This window comes from Camponotus floridanus, unplaced genomic scaffold, assembly GCF_003227725.1.
Source record: "Camponotus floridanus strain SB8 unplaced genomic scaffold, Cflo_v7.5 scaffold20, whole genome shotgun sequence".
NCBI lineage: Eukaryota > Metazoa > Arthropoda > Insecta > Hymenoptera > Formicidae > Camponotus > Camponotus floridanus.
In genome coordinates, this window is record NW_020229326.1 from 2,388,727 (window position 1) to 2,412,014 (window position 23,288).

Here is a 23,288-nt window from a genome sequence, read left to right on the forward strand (position 1 = left end):
TAAGGGATTTTTTTTTAAAGCGCGAAATACAAAATAACATTTAAAAATCTCTTCATCGAAATATATAAACTTGAATATACACGAGGAGATTAAATTGCCATTGATGTTAATCTTATAATTTTATTATATGTAGGAGACAAGTACGAGTATTTCAAATCGCATAATTGATCTATTTGTAAAGATATGATCTCATGTTTTACATCTTCTTATTTAATGATTAGAAGAGCAAGCAATGCTTGGTATATTTACAGAAATGTTTAAAGTGCTCACGATACTTGACACTGGTATCGTCGACAGTTTTATCATAAATACAATTTCACGAATTTACAGAGAGAATAAATATGCATATAATGTATGTGTGTGTGTGTATATATATTTGTTTGACAATCATTTGCAATATGAAACTTTTTCTTGACATTAGCATTGCAGTCGAGAATATGACTCGGTTGTTCATTAAAGAAACGAAGACACGAATGAAAATTATATAAAGTAATTTATGTATGTCTCGTACAGCACAGAACATTGCAGTAATATTGCGGCAATATTCCAATGTTGCCGCAATGTTACAACAATATTAATAATATTGCTGCAATATTCTGTGCTGTATCCCCATACTGTGCCCCATTGTATATCGTTACATGCATATAATACATTAAACAAAGCTTTTTGTTTTCAATGGTTGTCATGAAAAATTTCACTTTGAAATGAATAAACGTGTGTCTATGCTTAACACTTCATTATCCTTAAACACCCTGTAAAACGTACAGCTGTGCATCGTATGGTTGTTCAAAAGCAAAAATAGAGATATATTATACAACTTAATATCTTAATACTGAATCACAGAGTCCTGTAGGATAAATGATAAATTATGTCTTTGTATAATCTTTCACAGTTTTACAGTATTATAAATGTTTGCAGCTATATTAAAGAGAAAAATTGATTACATATCGCATATATAATAATAATCCACCCACAGTTTGTCTTTCAAATTTTAAATATATCCGCTATCGTATCGCTTTCGTAAAATAGATATATCCAAGGCTGTACATTCTATAGCTATTCACTCTACAAATTACACAAAAAATTAAAGAATTGTGTTTGTAATGTTAATCTGTAACGCGAGAATATATCGTTACATGTATAAAGTTATTATTATAGTTATTACTTTCAGGCGATTTCTTGTGAAATAATTTAACAATACAACATATTGAGTATATTCTCGTCAATATTCTTCAATAACTTACATCATTTTTTTCGCTATCTATGAAATCGCTGGTATTTCGAAATTTACACTGAGATTTTCAGATTGTGCTAATTTAACAATAGTCGATAATTTTACTGCAACTCGGGCTGCTTCATCCAAATCGTCGATTGGCACGATTTTTAAACCCGCATTAGCGATTAGAGCTTTGGCTTCGTCCACGTTGGTACCCTGTCAAAGTACGAAATGTATTTTTTGGTACCATTTCATAATTATTTACGAAACAAAGTGCATCGCAAATATTATACCTGCAATCTTACGACGACGGGAATTTTTAAACTTAATTCCTTAGTCGCAGCAATAATACCCTCTGCTATGACGTCGCATCTCATGATGCCTCCAAAAATATTAACTAAAAGAGCGTGAACCTATATAAAAGAAAAAGAATATATAAATTATATGTATTAAATCACAGATAAACACAGTGACATTACGCACTCACTCGTGAATCAGAAGTGATAATTTTGAATGCTTCTTTCACTGCAGAAGCCGATGCACCACCACCAACATCGAGGAAATTAGCCGGTTCGCCACCATGTAATTTTATGATATCCATAGTAGCCATAGCTAACCCTGCACCATTCACCATACAACCTATATTGCCATCGAGCGCAATGTAATTCAAATCGAATTTTGCAGCCTCGACTTCCTTGGGATCCTCCTGAGACCAATCCCTCAGACTAAATAGCTCTTTTTGTCTGAATTCAGCGTTGTCATCAAATCGACACTTGCAATCCAGAGCAAAATCTAAAAAAGCATGTAAGTTTGTGAATCATAAAAATAATTGTAAATTACAAGATAATAAAATATTATGAAGAAAAAAAAGAAAGAGAGAGAAAGATTTCAGACTCACAATTCCCATTAATATCTTCTGCGAGAGGATTCACTTCTAGAAGAAGAGCGTCCTTTTTGAGAAACATTTGGTAAAGATTTAGAATTATATTGGAAATATAATCCTTCACATTATCAAGACCCAACTTGGTAATTATGCGTTCTGCTTGCTCCTTTGTAATTCCCTTGTTGATGTCGATAGGTTCATACATGATTGCGTTAGGATTAGTAGCAGCAACTTCTTCAATATTTACTCCACCTTGGCTGGAAGCTATAATGACGGGACCCTGAAATAAAAAATATTTTATAAAATTCTTCTGTCTGTACGCAATGTCAATATTTGTTAATCACTTTTCTGCGAAACTTACACCAAAGGCTCTTTCCATCATGACAGCAAGATAGTATTCTTTACGGGGAAACATACGTTGCGTGACCATCACGGCGTTACATATCCTGCCGGCCTCGCCGGTCTGTTTAGTTATTAGTAATTTACCTAGCATGTGACTCGCTAATGACTTGGCTTCTTCTGGGCTGTACAAAAGCGACGATAATAAGTTCAACAACACTGAATGTATATATTGTGTAAAATTATTTGTATATATCATAATTACGTTTCACACATCTTCACTCCACTGACATTCGTTCCTTTGAAGTGTCCCTTCCCTCTGCCACCAGCAAGAACTTGAGCCTTCAAGACAATGTCTTTCGTCTTCAAGTTGGCAGCGAGTTTGGCTGCTTCATCGGCAGTTTTGGCAACGCCAAATTTCGGAGTAGGTACGCCGGCTTCATTGAGCAAACTGTAGCTGATGTGTTCGTGTACATTTAAATTCCTGACTGGTTGTTTCGTCAAGTTAGTCTTGCATGCCAATATCTGACAGAAAGAAGAAAGGATTTGTGATGTAATCATTCTTATGTTTGTTTGGATAACAAATATAATTCTGACTTCCATTAGTTTTTGTCATTATAAATGATAAAAGATGTATATATGTCAAAATTTACATTGATAAGGATAAAAAATTAGGAAAAAAGGATAAGGAAACAAAATTGAAAACATTGTTATTCATATAAATTATTCATTTATCAAGATATGTCATATTTTATATATATATATATATATATATATATATATATATATATAAAATATGAGTATTAAATATGAGATTAAAGTTTACATGAATTAGAATCTGTCACTTTAATGTGATTAATGTATGTATAGAGATTTAAATATAAATCTACACTTGAAGGCTACATAATCTATGAATTGATATTGCATACATTATGTATAGGACTTTGGCAATAATACTTCATATAAAATAAATTGTGTAATAGATTTTAACTGATAAATTAGTCTTTATCAATTTATTGCGGTAACTCTAAAATAGAATGTTGAGACAAATCTTTTTTAGATAATTAAAAAAACAAATATTTCCTTTACAAATTATTATTTTTATTTCATTCAAGATTAAATAAAATATTTTTATTAATAAAATTAATATAAAGAATAAAATATTATAAAATATATGAAAATATTACAAAATATATGAATATATGCAACACTTAAATTTTATATCATAATTATATGATTTTTTTTAATGAAAAAAGATTGAGATGTCAAAAAGAAATTAATACTATAAATCAATTCTCTACTGTCAATAATTCAGACATGTATATGTATATAGTCATTTTTTAAATTAAAAATTATATATCATTAAATATATAAGTTATAAATTTTGACAACTGTCAACCATGTGCGTATCAGCATTTAATAATATATATTGTTTTTACTTATAAATTTCAAAGCCGCTGACAAATGCCAATTCCGATAAAGAAAACAAGTATACGATCGTCAATATTTTTTCTCTCGCTATTTGAAAATTTAAATCTTTATTAAATGTACTCGTCCTAAAATAGAACGACGATCACATCATTGACAGTTCGAGTGCTCAATCTCATTTAACAAGTGTTCTCTTACGCGTAAGAATATGTACATAATTCGACTAAACGTAATCATAGAGAAGGGACATCGCGCTCAGTGAGGGAACAATCTCCGAGTATATTTTCCGCGCAATTGCATAATTGTCAGGTCGATTTTTCGGGAAAAAAAATCTCGCCTCAGAGATCCTTGGGCTTCAAATCATTCGTGACCCTGGCGCTCAATTTAGCAGACTACAGCCGTTTCCAGTATGGCGATTGCCTCTCTTTTTCTCTCTCTGTCTCTCATTATCTCTCCTTCCTATCGATTCGTCATTGTGACTGTCGGAACTTTGCGCGTTTCTTTGAATCTTGCGGTAGCACATAATTAAAATCGTACACGCGAAAACCGATCTGACGTACCTTAGGAGTGTTCAATCGGCAGAGACTCTCCGCGAGTGAAACCGTCCGCGACAACATGGTAGCCATCTTTGCCTAAGCGACAGCCGTGGACTGCCAACTACAAGCTTCGCCCTCGTGGCCCCCACCTCAAAAGCTTGACGTTTCCCTCGGGCAAATATGACGCAGAAGCCGATACAGGCCACGCAGACTCGCGGATGTAACTGATTCGATCCAATGACGAATCATGGCGAGCAGCGCCAAACAAGCAGTTTTCGCGTCGGTTGAATTTGCGGGAGAAAAATAGTTTGATGCATCTTTAAAAGATGTGTAATAGAGCTTTGAGGGTTTAAAAAATTCCTGGATCGAATTTTTTAAAAATTTAATTCACGTCACTTTTGTATTAATTATAATATTTTTGAGTTATCGCGCTGAGAGCGATTAAACTTAATTGCCATGAACATGTTTGATCAAAAATGAATTTTACATCTAATTAATAAAGTACATGCTGTTTGACGTTGTCTTGAAGTTGTTTGTTAAAGCACAAAATTCTTTGGCCTGATTAATTAATTAACGCTTACTCGAAGTATTTCATCGATTAATTTAATAATTCCTTATAATCCAAAACGAAATTTATGACATCATTAATTGTATCAGAGCGATCAAATTTCATTCAAAAACGCTGTTAGATTTTTTTGGTATTTTCTCGATGTTCAATTAAAATTTTTAAATTACTAGTATCGATAAAATCAATTTAATTACCGAATACTGATAATTATAGAATCATAATTATCAATCGCAATTTGATAATCGGAAATGTTAAAAATTTTAGTTTTTATCATCTTTTTATGAATTGTACTCTTCTGATTATATACTCTTGCCCCACTTTTCAAAATACTTTGAGAATTTTAAAAGAATTCGAGATTTTATTTTAATTTTTAAAAGTATATTACACGAAGAAATTTTTTAAATCACTCCTTTTTCGGATAGAGTTAAATACAATTATACATAGCTGGTCCAATTAGTCTTACACCCACATGTGCATAAAACAAAGGCCAGCACACAATATGGTATCTTTTATATACAAAAAGATATATTTCATAGATATATAAGTACAAAACATTTTGTAAACTGTTCCAAAGTTATTTCACTTCTTTCTTTTCTCGGCAATTTTCATTTTTTCTGATAATTTAGCAGTGAAATGAATATCTAAATTCAAAGACTTTGCCAAATTCATCATCAATGCTAATTTAACCGATGTCTCGGCTGCTTGTGCAAAATCATCCACGGAAATTACTTCTAACTTAGCATCTGATATCAATTTTTTAGCTTTATCGACATTAGTACCCTACAAAAAAACAAATTAGTAAAAAAGAAAAAATATATTATTTGTAGATAATATAATTTTTAAAAGTAATCACACCTGTAATCGCACAACTATAGGTATATGCAATTTTAACTGTTTAAAAGCATCGATGATTCCTTGGGCGATTATGTCGCATCTCATTATACCACCAAAGATATTTATTAAAATAGCTTCCACCTGGAAAATCCCAACCATTGATAGCGCAATCGATCGCGTCATTTAATTGTCGATTTAATTTCACATTATAATTACTTTCGGGTCTGAAGATAGTATTTTGAAACCTTCTGTCACGGTTTCGATTGTAGCGGTACCTCCGACATCCAAGAAATTTGCCGGGGTACCACCATAGAGCTTTATAATGTCCATGGTAGCCATAGCTAAACCGGCTCCGTTTACCATACAGCCGATATTTCCATCTAGAGCTATGTAATTTAAATTATGTTTTTCCGCTTCGACCTCTTTCGGATCCATCTGAGTCGTGTCTTTCAACGTAAACAATTCCTTCTGTCGGAAATCGGCGCTATCGTCGAATTTACATTTGCAATCTAAAGCGTAATCTGCAAACATTAAAGTAACGTATTATTCATCAATTGTCATTTAAAATTTATACACAATTGTGCTCTTATTCTTATATATTCTTTTTTTTTATTTACATTGACCACAAATATCCTCCGCAAACGGGTTGATCTCGACAAGCAGAGCGTCCTTCTCGACGAACAATTCATACAGATTACAGGCGATAATCGATGCGATTTCTTTGTTGTTTCCTGCGAGTCCGAGCTTCTCGCCGACACTGTCCGCTTGCGCGGACGTTAAGCCTTTACTTATGTCGATCGGTATGTATGTTACAGCTTCGGGATTGACGGCGGCGATCTCCTCGATGTTTACGCCACCTTGTTTGGAAACAATTAACACGGGCCCCTTGTAAAGAGTAAAACGGCGACTGATTAACTATCTCTGATGAAGAAATAATTTTTAGCTTGCACGTACTTACATCGAAAGCACTTTCCAGCATCACCGCCATGTAATGTTCCTTACGTGGAAACATGCGTGCTGTCACCATCACGGAATTACATATCTTTCCGGCCGCACCTGTTTGTTTAGTTATGAGCACTTTGCCGATCATATTGCTCGTCAATTCCTTTACTTGCTCTGGACTGTAAAAGAATGAAAGATTATTCGGCATCTTACCGTAGATTACAATTATTTCTCTTTTAACATTTTAGTGACATTTCCATTGTACTCACGTTTCGCACATTACAACGCCACTGAGATCTTTATCCTTAAAATGTCCCATTGCTCTACCTCCGGCTAAAATCTGTGCTTTTAGTACGAGATCTTTAGTGTTTAGATTCTTAGCCAGATTGGCGGCTTCGTCGGGTGTTTTCGCTACTCCAAAAGGCGGAACAGGAATGCCGGCTTCCTTCAATAAAGTGTACGCCATGTGTTCATGTATCTCTAAATTTCGCACTAGTTGTTTAAAGATCGGCACTTTACGCGCTAATAGCTACATGAAAAATAAGTATTTTATATAAATATTATCTACATATGCGCGACTTACACATATTGTATATTTCTAAATTAATTTTATAGAAAATTTAGAGAATTTATACATTTCTTTTTAAATGTTACATTATTTTCACCTGTTTATTTATTCCTCGAGCGCATATTTCCGTTAAAAACGATATCATAAACGACATGACGATAATTAGTGACAGTTCATTTATTTATTATATGACACCCGCGATGTGTGTATTTTCATTGCCGATACACATTCCTATAAAATTATTGTTAGATTTAATATTCGTTTTTACAACCTTGTTAGACAATTTTCTGCTTGTACATACATATACATATGCATATGTATGTAAAAAAATTTTAATTCACTTACGAGAGTAATTCGCTCGCGAGAATACTTCGTGTAGACTGAGTTGAATAGGGTCGAATAGGTGATGAATTCATATTACGCTTATTTCGTTTTTATTGCAACGGTGATAAATGAATCGCGATTCATCACACACATGGATGATATTTAAATCGACGTATTGCGCGTGTTAAAAATATCATCCACTGCTTATGTTATAAAAATATCTTCCACATTTTTCAAATTTCTCTACAATTGCGTCGTTATATCTCGAAGAAATGAGATTAAGAGCTCATGTAGCATTTATAAATCCATATTTTGGTTAAAAATACATATTCTCCGAAAAAGCAAAAAAGCCAATAATATTAATATCTTAACAACGTTATATAAGTTTTTAAAATATTTACCATGAAATATGTGGAAAATTTTTACAATCGCTGTATACCTAAAGCTTTTAAATTATATAAAACATAACACACACATATTTTACTACCTTGCTGTGATAATTATATAATTAGATTGAACATATAAATATAAGTATATATATGTATATACACATACATATACATATAAATTAACTCAATTTCTCTACATATTTACATTTTTTATCGTATTATGTTTTATATATTCTTATAAATTAAATAACAAAAATTATACACGTGTGTGCGCATGTATAGCTTTATATTTAATTCAATCAAACAGAACGCTATCAGTTTGAAAAGATGAAAACAACCCCAGTAGTCAAGATTTATATATTTTTTAAAGCAAGAAGAAAGTACATTCAAAAGATATTAGCAATCTATTTTATACACACATTCAAGTGTAATATACACTAAAGATTTACTTTCATCCTAAATATCGAATTTTCTCAACAAATTCTCACTTCACTCTGTGTATGTTATTATACGTATTTAAACATAACATACTTCTCCTTCCTATATTTTATGTAATAAAAAATACTGAAGATTTTACAAAGGTATTGCACACAGATAAAAATCGAGATTTCATTAATTATGATAGATGAAAATCCCTCTTCATACTATCCATATGTATTATTATCATACATCTCAGATGAAAGTGCTACCTTTCGTGATATTTCCTACAAATAGTTTGTACACATAACAGTGCAAATGCTAAAAAGCGATGCTTTAAATTTTTGCATTAAAATAAAGAAAAAAGCAGACTATGATGTGTTAATTAATGCATTGCGCGCATTGCATTGTTATTAATAATGTTTATATAGAAAAAGAAACATTTTTATCTATGTTATTAAAAAACAAAAGTTACTCTCTCTTTGTTTTTGATATTACCAGTAAATTATCATTAATAGATTATCAATAAATCTTTCAATATAAAGTTTTCGATATACTAGTTAAAAGCTAAACCGATCATTAAGAGTTCGCCCTGTAACGCCAAGATTTCCCGATAAGCTGTACATAACTTCGCTGAATCTGCGATCATCGACGTCTCCACTGGAATCGGATGTGGTTGTGTTGTGCGTGCCTGAACGTGATCGTGACCTTGATCTCGAGCGTTGTCGGCCAAATAATGGTGCTCGACCAACCTGGGGAATTATGATAAATATATCTGTCGTAGATATTATTCGTATTTGAATTTAAAAAAATGAATATTTAAGATGAAAAAAAAAGACATATTTTCTCTCTAAAAGTGAATCAGTGTATTATCACTGTAATTAGTGCTGTACTTATAACTGCTTGTAATCATTGAGTATTTACTGTTTTTCAGTGTATTATCACTGAAAAACAGTAAATACTCACCGATTACAAGCAGTTATAAGTACAGCACTGATTAGTATATATACTACTTTCACTAGAGTGAATCAGTGTATTATCACTGAAAAACAGTAAATACTCATTGATTACAAGCAGTTATAAGTACAGCACTGATTACAATGATAATACACTGATTCACTTTTAGAGAGTTAAGAGAAAAAAACTTTAAAACAAAATTTATTACCATATTAACACCCTGTGCGCTTTGTCTGTATGGCGAACGTCCTCTGGGCAGTTGTCGCATGCTACCAATGGTCGCAGTGTGTCGACTCTGAGCGAGTGATCGTTGACGTGTGGCGGTAGGTGTGTACTCGCTTCCCAATGTACACATGAAGTTGACATTTGGAGTGGGAGTTAATCGGGCAGAGCTACAATATTAATGTATTTAAGATATCGCAAAAAGATAATTAATTTTTTCTACATTATCGAGAAATAAATTTAGATTAGAAAAATTTAAATCGATATTTTTCTCTATAATTTGTGATTGCACATATATGGAAGAATAACCAAGCTGTGAAATTCATTTGACGAATTATAATTTACTTCATTCTCATCAATTTTTGTTCATATTGCGCCCGTCTCTGCGCACGAGCGATTTGATCGGATCGCAGTCCACCGGTTGTGAAGCGACGTTGCGACGTTAATATCTGTTGCCTTCCCAAAGTTCTTGGTTGCATAGAGAGTAGAGTCTTTTGTCCGGTCTGTGCCAGCTGTAATAATACATACATATATTTTATTAGTATCTTGTATATATCACATGTATAGCATATATATATATATATATATATATATATATATATATATATCTTTTTTCAACTCACTCTGAATTGATTCTGCAAGTTCAGCCTTTGATTCTGTCTCTGTAACAGCAGCTGCTTCGCGCGTTTCACACGATTCCGATAGGCAATCTGAGCGGGACTTTGATATCCCAAGCGATTATGGACAGAATTCGGATCTCGTAGATTGGGCAAACTGCTCGTTCTTTTTAACGGACTCTTGTTACTCGTAAAGAAGCCGCCCTGATTGAACGTTAGATTAGTGCGACTTCTGCTACGAGTCAAACCGGAGAATCTATTGCCTCTGCCACGGCGCACATTGAACGCACCTCTCGCGTTCGTTTTCTGGTTCAAACTCAAATTGCTGCGCGATCTCGTGAGATTGCCGAGATTCTTCTTAAAGCGATTCTTGGCGAAACCGCGAATGTTATTCGTATTATTCGCATTGCGTTGCCAAGTCTGTTGCTGCTGCTGTTTCTTCATGATGACTCCGACATTGCCCCGTTTGATTCTTGCGCCTCTCCCTCTAAATCCGGCTCGGCTTCTTATAGCACCACGATTGCGTTTGGGACCGCCGCTTTTTCCATTCGCCGCCGCATTCTTTTTCTTTTTCTCCTTTTTCTCCATCTTTATGATTTCATCTTAAAAGGAAGAAAATGCGCAATATTTAATTATGCGTACGGCAAACGTACGGCGAGATGGTGGATCTCTAATGTTTATGAAACTGTAATTCGAAACGTTTAATAATAGAATTCTCGATGCATTTTAATTCCAACAGAGGAGCGCGATTTCTCAAATAAATATTTTTTGTTTCAAATTATCATTTCAGCACGTATCCAACGTTGACGAGAAGAAATATCATATTGTGTTCACAATTCCAAAGTCTTTGTCTACAAAGATATTCTTGCGTAGGCGTTACATAGAATCTTTGTGATTATATCTGTTTTAATTTATTATAAAAAAATTAAATATAAAAGATTCTAATTGTTAAGTTAATATATGATTATTTTTCTGAAAAAAATTTTATCTGTATAATATAAAACTACAATATAAAAATAATCAAGTAATAAAAAAAGTACTAATTTAGAAAGAAACACTCGCGGAAATGAAAGAATACAAGAATCGCTTTTACTTGACCAAAATTCTATTAAAATTATAATTTAATAAAAAGTAAAATATTTAAAAAACGGCACAAAATTTAAAACGAAAGAAATTATTCATTCTTATAATCTCATTTAAGAAAAGTAATGTTTTTTCGGAGCACGATTAAACTATTAAAAAGATATTCATGTGTAACATAAATTTTCCTCGCGTCGTTGCAGTATTCATAAATTTTTATCTCCATTTATCATTCGCTGCTTTATGGATTATTCCGGAATGATGTGCAATCAGGGAAATGTTGCTGTTCATAATTCTTCACTTAATTATTGCTCCTCATGCAGAAATTATTAATTATATTTCTTGCGAGTTATGTTTCTTTCTCTCCCCCTCTCTTTGCGTGACTGTCTTCCTTTCATTCTTTATATAAATTTCTATGAGTTCTAAATAGTAGCTATGTAGTAGCTAATTGTAATTCTTCTTGTAAGTCCTCCGATTCGATTGTTACCTCTTCTATACACAATACTTCTAAAATATTTTTCCTGGACCTTGGAAGATTTTCAAGAAGCCCACATAAATAAATAATGCCCCGTTAAATTCTGATATAGACAACTAATTCATAAATATACAAGTTTCTTCCCAGGGAGTGTTTGCAAGTATTAGAGTGCGCATTTTCTCTCTCATCATAAAACAATATTAAAATCGACTTGCGTACAGAGTACCTGCATTTTCAGATTGCCAGTAAATATTATATATTATATATAGTGAAGTAACTTTGTCGTCCCATAGATTAAAAAAGCGAAATTAAAACTTGATCCAGATTTGATTTATCCCACTGCAGTTTCTCCTTCACACGTATTCGTCGTAAAATGAAACCGAAATAAATCTAATCTTCGCGCGCGCAACGTGCTCCCGTTACATGTTAGCCTCTTGCCGATGGTCGACAGACAAAATCGTATCGTGCATCGTGAGAAAATGTCACACTTCCCACATTTGTCGCTTATCGATAAGAGATTCGTCAACGATGCAACGGATAAAAATATTATATTACGTAATATCTCGCTCTTGTTCCGCGCATGACGAGAATGTAAAATCTTCGTCAAGGATGAGTCATACACGATTGCATGGCGTGCTTTTAACTCCCTTTCGTGAGTCCGGTCTTTTGTCTTTTGTTAAAAAGGAAGCGCACCGAAGTCATAATATTCGAGGTATCATATTGTTAAGGAACCATTCTCTGATCCATCGATAATTTTTAATTAATTGAAATCGGAATAATGTAGAATTAGCGATACGTATTACAATGAATTGTAATCGTAACGGTAGATATATCGTCCATGGTTTGGGTTTTGGGTATGGTAAACATATTGTTTGTCAGTAACAACATAAATTAAGATGATCCCTTCACTGCAATTTCCGGATTCTATCTCTATAATCCTTAGATGATGCTGGAATTATCGAAGTTCACTGTTGGAAGTCGAAGCAAAACCATAATTTTCGAAATGGTTATAGAATTATATTCCAAAATGACGACATGTAATATTAATCAGCACATTTCCTATCATAGAAAATCGTAATATAATTATAATAGTGCATTTTGAAATGATTATAACAGGTTCATTTTGTGTCCATTTTTATACGATCAAAGTCCAGTTGATTAACAAGTCTAGCATATGCAGAGCAATATAAAATCTCGCCATATGTTAATCCATACGCAGAAAAATTCTGATAGTCCTGATTCTCCATTCTGTTTTTATCAAATTTCCTGTCGATACATCTTATCGTAAATATTCCTTTCTTCCTGAGAAAAAAGAGATAGAAGAGACTATATAGACTTAAGATAAATGTAAATCAATGCTTTTACAAACTCTTTGTCTATATCCCTGATAAAAAAAAAATCACTTCTTGATACTTCTGTCACATTTCTCGTACATCAACGTCTTTGTACTTTGTAGATGTCCTCTTTCTAAAGTCAGCAAAATCCCTAACAGCAATTGCGAAATGTGACGAAAGCGAAATGATTCTTCTCATGAAAACCTTCTGGCATAGATAGTCGAATCGTTCCTTAGTATTTCGTCAACTTATTCGCAGCATTCTTCTCTTCCTGAAGGTCAAATAAATTACAAGTAATCTTACAAATTGTTTAATACGAGCGATAAATTCCCGTACCGCTTCCTTTAGTATGTTGCTCGAATTTCCCAGCCTCCCTTCCTTTCTGATTGCAACAAATTCACGACCTGACTTTGAAAGAGATCGCGATCGTTGAGTTAACGGCAAAATAAGATTACGGTTACGCAAAGCGACAGTGTGAGAAGGAAATTGCGGCAAACTCCATTTTCCTATATCGTTTCTTCTTCAAGAATATTAAGGATTATTTTTCATTTAATGCACTAATGCGCCTTTGCAGAGGTCATCGTCGTTTTCGTTATATACCTTCTCGCTTCCATTATTTTCGTCGGGAAGAGACGGGATACGATGTGAGAAACCAGATATATATAAAGGAAACAAATGCAGATACTCTATGTGCACATGTACGCTGACGCCATTTTGTCGTTCATCATTCGTATGGGTCTTGGGGGAGGACAATGTGCTTGCAAACTGTACGCTGCTATACGTTCATCCAGGATTACTGGCAAAATCGTTAAATTGTTGGGACTCTGGCCACTTACCGAGCGACATATTCACTTTTGCGTCAATCTCTGACATTTTTGCAGTCTTGCGTTCTCGCTCTTGCTCTTTCCCTCTCTCTCTCTCTCTCTTTCTCTTCCTCTCTTTCTCTACGTCTTATTCTAGATATATATATATATATATATGCGAAGATTTCTCGCACGTATTTACACGTTCCGCGATGACGTGCTTCTGATCCGCGCACTTTTTGTTCAACTTTTTGTTCGATTGTCCACTCGCGATCCGTAAATCAACTATAACGCAAACAACACAGACTTCGCGCGAGCCCACGATACTCCGAACGAGAAATGCGGCCGGAAATCAACTGAAATGCGCCGAAACCCGAAACGACCTATGAAATAGCATGAAAAGATACAAGAAAGGCAACGCGATGGGATGCGCATAGTGGGATGCGCGGTGGACGACCAATCGCAAAGAGCAATATGGCTACGTTCAAAAGCGCGGGTTTTTCTTTTTCGAAATTGTTCAATCTTACTGATCTAATTGTCATCAATTGAAAACATTTTTGCAACTTCGCAAATCTCCCCTTAATCTCGTTAATCGACATTTTTAATATTCAGGTTTATTACGTTTTATTAATTGAAGCAAAAATGAAATATCTGTCTTTAAATTAATATTTTTTATCGATAGATGCATTTAAGAAGAGCCATCTTTGGATTGTTCAGAATAGCTGACGCAAGCATCGACTATCTTCGCTTCTTTATCTTACATAAATTATTAAGAAATTTATATATTTTTAAAAAATATCCAACAAATATTATAAAAGCAATAAGATGTGCGAAAATAGTTTGGAGGGTAGAAATGTTTCGTGTGAAAAGTTACAAGATATTTCTATGAAAAACTCTCCGCGAATATCGTCGACTGCTTCGGCTCCAAATGTATTATTTTATGTCTCTCGTAGATTTCCTTAATTAAACTTTCAATTCGAATAATTCTATATCCTTTGCAAAGATCTGCACATCTGAATCGTACGGATGCAAATCCGTCTCTGTTGATCACGAGCAAAAACGACAAATTATCGATAGCGATTGGGGAGGTTATGCTCTGGATTCAGACTTGTGGGAAGACAACAAATCGCCCGTGATACAGATAAGACCAAACGAGATATCCTTCGATAATAGAGAATGCTGCGGTGTCTTGTCCGACAGATTAATAGGCACCGGTTTATCCTTTTTAACAAAATCACCCGAAAATGGTCTTTACATTCTCGGTAAATGTGTCCTGAAGAACAGGGTATTAAAAAATTCATATTTCTCCTTATCTCTCTTCCTCTTTACAATTAAATAATATAAACTAGTAATAAATTTCCAAAGAAATGCTACTGTTTATGCTACTTCTCTCTTTTCAGAATCTGACAGACGTCACTATGTTACAGTATCATCGATACTTACAATACATTAATATCGCGTATAACAATATATCATGTTTATCATTCCTGGACAGTCTCCCATATCTGATGTATATAAACGCATCGCACAATAAGATTAAACGTTTGTCAAATTTCGCACCTCCTTGGTATCTTACTTATGTAAATTTATCATATAATCGCATGACGGATATAGGTGGCTTAAAAAATTGTTGGAGCATTGTCAAGTTAAATTTATCTCACAATGTTATAGAAAACATTTCTGGTTTAGAAAATTTAAGGTATATATGTGTATGTGTGTATATATATATATATATATATATATATATATATATATATATATATATGGTATAATTATAATTGACATACATATAAGGTGTGCGTTTCCACAGATTGTACATTGTATTACTTGATCTATTTTAGATACTTGCAATATTTAAACTTGTCTTACAACCTTATCGAATGCATTAAAAATTTGGACGGTTTGAATATCCGGGAATTGAATTTAGAAGGCAATTGTATAACGTCCTTTAAATCCGCTATATCCGGTCGTGGTATAAACACGTTGCCTCACCTACAAATAATAATTCTAGGATACAATAGATTATCGACTTTGAAATTTTTTAAAGTAATCACGAAACTTGAAAATTCGAATTTTCACAAATTTCGTTTCAACAAATAATTATGCAATTACATGTCACAATTAGGATGCGTACAATTTACGTTACATAGATTTAAAATTTAATAAAATTTCCGATCTGTTGGAAGTACTGAATCTGAAGGGCATGATAGATGAGGTAGATTTGACAGGTAACACCTGCACGAAATGGCCTAATTATCGAAACATGCTAATATCTTCCATACCCAGTATTAGATTTATCGATGGTGTTGAAGTATTTATAACGGAAAAGGTGAAGTCGAGCGATTTCAATTAAAAAATATACAGCCAAGTATACATTATGTACAACCATGTCGAATATACACAGATATTTCTCAGGTAACGTCAGCTACACTATTTGCATCGCCGATAGATTTGATAGCCGCCCGTAAAGTAGCAAAATTAATATTACTGGAGCAGTTAAATATCAGCAAAACAGACGATCATGTGCAACCTTATGACGAAATCAGTCCTCCTCTGATAATATTAACAGGACCATCGGCGCTGAAGAAAATGGAATTGGCTCTATATCTGGCTCAAACAATTCCTGATAAAGTAATAAATAAATAAATAAATAAATATACATATATATATACACAGTATCCGGAAAATCGCCCGCAGTATTTCGGGACTCAAAAACAAGGAAGAAAAACTATATAAACATAGGTCTGGAAATAAGTTCACTTGGTATCCTTCTTTTTTCAAATTTAAAAATTTTAAATTTAAAAAAAAATTTGAAGATGGATGCCAAATATATATATATATATATATATATATATATATATATATATATATATATACATACATATATTTTTCTAAATATTTTTAAGACAAAAAGATGCGATCTCCCTCTTGCAGATAAAATACTGTCGTTGGCATACTACAAAAGAAATATGCGAATATGATGACGAACGTAACGCTTATATTCTTGTAAACCGGGAAGAATTTAACGATTTAGCGCGACGTGGCGAATTTTTAGTTATTTTAGATTTGTTGGGTGAAAGTTATGGATTCCGTTAGTAACGTGATATTGCTTAGATTGACCCGCATAAAATTATTAAACAAACATTTATAGAAATACATATGCATTTATAGAATATATTTTTTTCACAGATACGAATCAAATCAGTCTGTTAATATCTGAAAATAAAATTGGGCTTACTCAAATGAATCTATATGCGGTTACGGAAATCTCTAAACGCTATTCAAACGTCCAGCCGATCTTGGTACTCACACAGAGTGTGGATCTTCACAGAGAATGGATACAAGAAAAGTTTGATGTTCACACATGGATCAAGGACAGCGTGGAAAATTTGTTAGTTGTAAAAATTGGTAAATATTGGGAAGATAAGGAAGCAGAAACTGCAAGTTGTATATTAAATTTCGTCAAAGAAATTTTGAACGAGGTTTGTCTCATCCAATACAATTTTCTATGAGAGGCAAAAAATTATATAAAAATTGTAAATGTATGCATATATATTATTTAGATAATGTGCCGTTTAGAATTTCCAAGTCACAGCATCAGCGTAAGACCGCAAAATGGGGCGACAACGACCGATATAATATTGCAAAGTAAAACGATGTTACCAAAAATCATAATACAAAGGAGCGAACTAGAGGTACAAGAAACAAAACGTGCACTTACAAAAACGGAAAGTGAAAACGATCATCTATTGTCTGAAGAAAAGCATGATGCAAAAGGATTAAAAGTATGAAGTAGAATTTTAAACAGAATTTTGAACGCTTTGTCATTGATATCGAATTAAATAGGTATTACTAGATGAGAAATCAAACATTATCATTGATGATGAAAAGACGAAACGTAAAATGCATAGATCAAGAATGTTACGTCGTCGAAATACATTGATAAAGAATACACTCAATGATAATGATCTTAGCGAATCGATGTCTTCCGAAGAAGAAATGGAGATAGTACGTATTTGAAATATTTTTTCGAAAATTTCTTTTGTTATTTTTCGATATAAGATATAGAGCATAATTTTTTCATACGTGAAATATTCAAAATTTGAATAAAGATTTCCTATAAATATATGAAATAATAAAAATAGAATTGTCCAAGAAAGTATTATAGTGTAAATAACAGAATATAACTTTCATATATAGTACCAAGAAAAGACAATATATGAAAGAGCAAGAATATTAAAAAATATATATGTTGAACTTGTTCTAAAAACTAGAAAATTGTACTTGGATTATCATGAAAGTCATCCTGGTTATTTTACTTCAATAGTGAGTACAATACATTGTTCTCACATATCAGTCTTATTGTATTTAATGTAATTGTACTTTAAATTTTATGGTATTATTTTTGTTGCAGTTACTCATGGATAATTATGCACAAGCCTTTAACTCCTTAAATGATCTCATTCATGAATTATACAAGAGTCAACCTTATAAGAAACCAATCTTTTTGTCAGAAATTGAGCATTTTAGACAGATAGCGATTCCCATCGAACTTGGAAATATCATTAATGAAATTAGAGGGTCAGTATATAATACAATCTTTGTAAAAAGTCTTAATTTAACCTCATTTTCTACAAAGAAATTTATCTGTTGCAGCAATATGTCAACATCAAAACTACAACACCAATCAATATTTAAAATGCAATAAAATATGTAACCAAAGAGCCCAACAAAAGCCATATATAAGTGCATATTAAATAAAATGTATTATATAAAATTTGTATTCGTTTATCTACTTGTAAACATGTATTTTTATATACTGGTCATATATATATGTGTGTATAAAAATTATACAGTAAACTGTACATTAGATCTATATCAGCTGTGACATCAACGGAGGAAGAGATTGTGATGATAATTTATATACAATATATTTATATAGGTGTGTATGGATGTGTATGTGTGACTGTGTACACACTCCTGGATAAAATTAACGCATAATTTTTTTTCACTTTTTCTTTAAAAGCTGATATTTAAATTTTAAGGAAAAATTTTAAAGAAAAAATGAAAAATATATACCTGATATAAAACATCTTATTCCATCTGTAAGATTTCATCTATATCCGAATCCAAATCAGAGTACTTTAATTCACTTTTATGTTGGACAATAGTAAGGTCTTTATCTTTCAGAGTTCGTGGGGCAGGTTGTGGAACTATACTACCTTTCGCTTTTGGACTCGTAATAATATTTCGCACTGGATTGTCTGAGATCGAGCTCGTAAGACTGATCGATTTCAATAAATCATTTTCTGCATTATAGTTTGCTAGATCCTGTAAGTTTGTGTTGGATCGAAAAATCGTTTCAACTGATCCTGCAGGTGGTTTTCTTGCGATGCTCAACTAAAAAATATTTTATATAACAATATTGTTTTAGACAGTATATTAATTTTACATAGAATGGTATGATATATATGTGTTCTCACTTGTTCCTGTATCTTCTTTGATATTTCCGCGATTTTATCACTTTGCGAAGTTTTCAAGATGATATTGCTCGTGCTCATAGATTTCTCTTTCTGTAATCCATATTCTATCCTCTCAGGAGAACTGAATAGAAAAACAATATAAATTAGTTATATGTATTTGAAAATATTTTTAGATATATTCTTAGATAACATAGAATAAAATTAAAAGCGAAGATAATAATAAAATAATAATACCTCGAAATATTCCAATCATTATTATTCATTTGGTCCTTTCTTTGATCGGTTTCCAACATCGTATTCTCTTTTCTGTCATCTAAATCGAATAAAACTTTTTTCTTTACCAAACTACCAACTGAACCACTCATCGGTTTTAGGACACTTTTACTATTTTTCGGAGATACAATTGAATCGTCTTGTTGTATGATTGTATTATCCGCATCGTTATTTTCCGAAAATTTCGACACTACTTGTTTTCTGATCGGAGAATTTATTTTGCGCATATTAATATCAGATACAATTATCTTTGTAGATGGAATCTGTTTTATATCTTCCTGAGATTCAATAGAACTCGCGGAGGAAATATTTCGAATCAATTTTGGATATGTTGAAGCCACTTTTGGACTGATGTAAATATCTGCTTCATTTCTCTTTGATTCGCGCGTATTCTCATAAGTCTCGTCATCTTTATATCTTTTAGGAAGAAGGTCAATCTTCTGTCTTAGATGCAATTTCGAAGGCGTTGTGTTTTCTGTTCTCTGAATAGATGTATATTTATCTAAAAAAAAAAGTATATTAACTTTCTGTATGCCAGAATTTTATACAGCAAATATATAATAAAATTACCGTTGTCTTTGTGACTACTAAATGCTTTCCAAGCCTTTAATTTCACTTGAGTACCTGATTTATTTGATGGAGAATTTTTCGCAAGCGTAGAATATTTTGATTCATTACAATTTATTGATATTCTTTGAAGAACATTTTCAAGTATTTTTTGTTTTATTTGATTGTATCGATCTAGTTTTTTTGCATTAATATTTTGCTGGTGTTTTATAATTTCCATTTTCTGCTTAAATGTTGCTGCAGGTATTCCCTGCCACTCTGGATCAATTCCTAAATCTCTCAATCGGTTATCTAACATACTTTGTGCATTTTCTTGTATTGACATCTTTCTGATACTGGGAGACTTAACTATAGGTATTTCATATTTTTTTACTGTGACGTCATCGTCTTCTGTAACACTCACACTATCAGATCTTGATTCTGACATCAATGATGAAGATTCAGACTCTGTAATAGAACTTACACTATGCTTTTCCAAAAACTCAGATTTTTTATCATTTGTCATATCATTAGAATGTAATATTCTTTCTTTTTCAACATTTGTAATATCTAGGTACTTTCTATTTACATTAACACAAATGTTTTGTTTGGTATTGAAGCTCTTACTTGTACAATCAGTTATTTTATTTACATCATTCAATGTATCGTGTTTTACTTTATGTTTTAACTTTTTAACTTCTGTTTTTTCTGTATTTTTCAGATTGGATTTTATAACATGTTCCACAATCTTGCTAGAATCAAGTTTTTTGTTATCTTTATTTCTTATAGAATCATTTTTATTAGGCTCATATTGTACTGCGATTGATATTGGCTTATCTCTATATTCTTGACTAGATTCACTACCGACATCTTCAATGATTATCTCGGCATGTTCAATACTATTTAAATTCTTGCCATCAATTTCAGTATCATTACAATTGTTAGCGCGTCTTATTTTTAACAAAGGAGATTTATGGAATTCTTCTACTATATCCTTTTTCCTAGTCTTATAACTATTGCTCTGTGTTTGTGAATTATTAATCTCAAGTGACAAATTATTTAATTGCTTTCTTTGTTCCACCAACATATTGGATTGATTCATAGACTGCTTTTCCAAATCATGTACTTTAGATGCATACTCAGATTTTATACGATCAGCTGTTTGCTGAGTTACTTTTAGTTCTGTGGTCAATCTTTCGATATCCTGATGATGTTGAGCTTCCATATCCTCTATCTTGGCTTTCCAATAATTTTCTTGAGTTTGCAGTTTAATTTGCATATTTTCCATACCTGGAGTCAACTAAAACAATGATAAAATTTTGAAAAAGACATAATTTTAATATATGATATTAATAGAAGATTTTTAATGTATGATATTATTAAGAGGATTTCTCTTTCTTACTCTTTCAAGAAGTTGATTTCTTAAACCATCAATTTCTTTCTCTTGTTGACTGATCAAAGTTCTTATATTCGTTTCCAAGATGCTCTCATTTACGACATGATCTTTTTCTCTTAGTGCCTATTTTATATGAAAGAAAGATACTTATTTTATAAAAAATATTTTATAAAAAGATGAAATTATTAACTTACATGTATCTCATCAAACAGCATGCTTTTTAAACTTTTTATATCTTCTTGATATTTTCTTTGCTCTTGAAACCTATCTAATTTGTTGATATATTCATTTTTACTTGTATTTTTTGCATAATCCTCTGTGTTATCCAGCAATTTATCAGACTCATTTCTTATTACTCTTTCAGTTTGATTGAGTCTTTCTTTCAATGTTTTTATCTCATTGTGTAATTTTTCCGTTTCTACTCGATAATGTTCATGCACAGGCGATATTGTTACACTCATGTCCGATACATACGAATGTTTACGCGCTATATGAGCGTTTACAAATATAGCACGTACAAATGTTTTTGGGCAATGTGGGCACTATAAAATAAACAATTCTGTCTTAAGAATAATATAATCAGCTAAAATATTAATAAAATTTATCTTATTCATATATTTTCATTTATATTTCATTCATATTTATTCTTATGTACACAGATAAATAACAATTTATATAAAAAGCACTTTATACCTTGAAAATTTCTCCATTGGAAATTTCACCAATGTTGGCTTCAATTAATTTACGTTTTTCCTTTGATTTATCTTTTAAATTTTTTATAGTATCTTCCAAAGTAGCAATTTCTTTTTTCATACTAACATTTTGTTCTATTTTCTGTCTTAATTCATCTTTCAGTATTATTACGCTATGATCCAAATACTGTTTACAATATAATAAATACTCGACCGATAGTTGTGCAAGTCTGAATAGTTTAACAAAATTAGAATCTAAAATCTTGACATCATACTCGCTTTCCAGAGAATAATCTATTACGTTATTAATGTTTTCTTCAATACTTGAGAAATCTCTCTCGCGTATGAGTCTATCTATGTCTATAGTGTCTGTAAAAAAAAAAGACAAATAAATTAGTAACTTGTAATAATAAAGGCAATGAGTTGAATAATAATATTTATACTTATGCGATTCCAATCAACTCGTACTCTGGATCCATGCATATTAAAATAAAATCCTGACTCTCTGGCCAGTTTCGGAAAATCGTGACACCAATTAGTGCCGGCTCTAAATGAGAATGCCATTATATTTTGATAGATCTATTTACATAGTAAGAGACAAAAGGTCTTATTTCACCACGTTCACGTATATATATGTATTTATATATTCATGATTATATGTTTGTCGGAAATTTTCACTGGTAAGCATGATTATTTATATAATATTGTTGTGCACAATTTCATTTACAATTACAATTTAACATGACACACTGCAAGTGTCAAAGATAAAGCGATATAAATGTAAACAAAACTTAAGGTGCAATTTCATTGACGCTAAAAAGTAGCGTCAACCATTGGTTGAACAAAGAAGTAAGTAGTTGCTTAACCAATGGTTGACGCTACTTTTTAGCGTCAATGAAATTGCACCTTTAGCGTCTGTACATAGTATGTACCGTATTTTGTACTTAGGACCTATCCAGACAAACT

At 32.2% G+C, this 23,288-nt stretch overlaps 4 protein-coding genes across 6 annotated transcripts; 1 reads left to right on the forward strand and 3 right to left on the reverse strand.

Moving 5' to 3' along the window:
- Positions 1-106: 106 nt before the first annotated feature.
- On the reverse strand, positions 107-7,982 carry LOC109610088. The gene is made up of 15 exons (XM_020027910.2): positions 7,412-7,982; positions 7,016-7,275; positions 6,763-6,925; positions 6,422-6,689; positions 6,021-6,325; positions 5,826-5,945; positions 5,554-5,750; positions 4,602-4,719; positions 4,427-4,498; positions 2,704-2,963; positions 2,461-2,623; positions 2,115-2,379; positions 1,704-2,008; positions 1,510-1,629; positions 107-1,432 (listed from the first exon to the last, which is right to left on the reverse strand). Exons 1-15 carry the CDS (start codon positions 7,466-7,468, stop codon positions 1,262-1,264), a joined length of 2,844 nt encoding a protein of 947 aa, XP_019883469.2. The 5' UTR covers positions 7,469-7,982; the 3' UTR covers positions 107-1,261.
- A 310-nt stretch (positions 7,983-8,292) lies between these two features.
- Positions 8,293-14,319, reverse strand: LOC105252471. 3 transcript variants are annotated; one of them, XM_011259854.3, is made up of 5 exons: positions 14,127-14,319; positions 10,247-10,842; positions 9,969-10,135; positions 9,610-9,793; positions 8,293-9,196 (listed from the first exon to the last, which is right to left on the reverse strand). In XM_011259854.3, exons 2-5 carry the CDS (start codon positions 10,826-10,828, stop codon positions 9,005-9,007), a joined length of 1,125 nt encoding a protein of 374 aa, XP_011258156.1. In that variant the 5' UTR covers positions 10,829-10,842; positions 14,127-14,319; the 3' UTR covers positions 8,293-9,004. The 3 variants fall into 3 exon arrangements, with proteins under 3 accessions (XP_011258156.1, XP_025264066.1, XP_011258155.1); XM_025408281.1 differs by having other exon boundaries at positions 14,135-14,318; XM_011259853.3 differs by having other exon boundaries at positions 13,966-14,318.
- A 347-nt stretch (positions 14,320-14,666) lies between these two features.
- On the forward strand, positions 14,667-18,985 carry LOC105252469 (leucine-rich repeat and guanylate kinase domain-containing protein-like). Its single transcript, XM_011259847.3, has 13 exons — positions 14,667-14,862; positions 14,936-15,217; positions 15,333-15,631; positions 15,774-15,978; positions 16,058-16,261; positions 16,348-16,563; positions 16,867-17,023; positions 17,122-17,414; positions 17,496-17,717; positions 17,779-17,940; positions 18,133-18,258; positions 18,347-18,513; positions 18,589-18,985. The coding sequence occupies exons 1-13, from the start codon at positions 14,758-14,760 to the stop codon at positions 18,638-18,640; spliced, it is 2,490 nt and encodes an 829-aa protein (XP_011258149.2). The 5' UTR covers positions 14,667-14,757; the 3' UTR covers positions 18,641-18,985.
- LOC105252470 (zinc finger protein DZIP1) lies at positions 15,825-23,080 on the reverse strand. The gene is made up of 9 exons (XM_011259852.3): positions 22,766-23,080; positions 22,324-22,691; positions 21,825-22,172; positions 21,637-21,753; positions 20,259-21,534; positions 19,650-20,190; positions 19,416-19,536; positions 19,012-19,332; positions 15,825-15,924 (listed from the first exon to the last, which is right to left on the reverse strand). The coding sequence occupies exons 1-8, from the start codon at positions 22,884-22,886 to the stop codon at positions 19,027-19,029; spliced, it is 3,198 nt and encodes a 1,065-aa protein (XP_011258154.2). The 5' UTR covers positions 22,887-23,080; the 3' UTR covers positions 15,825-15,924; positions 19,012-19,026.
- Positions 23,081-23,288: the final 208 nt, after the last annotated feature.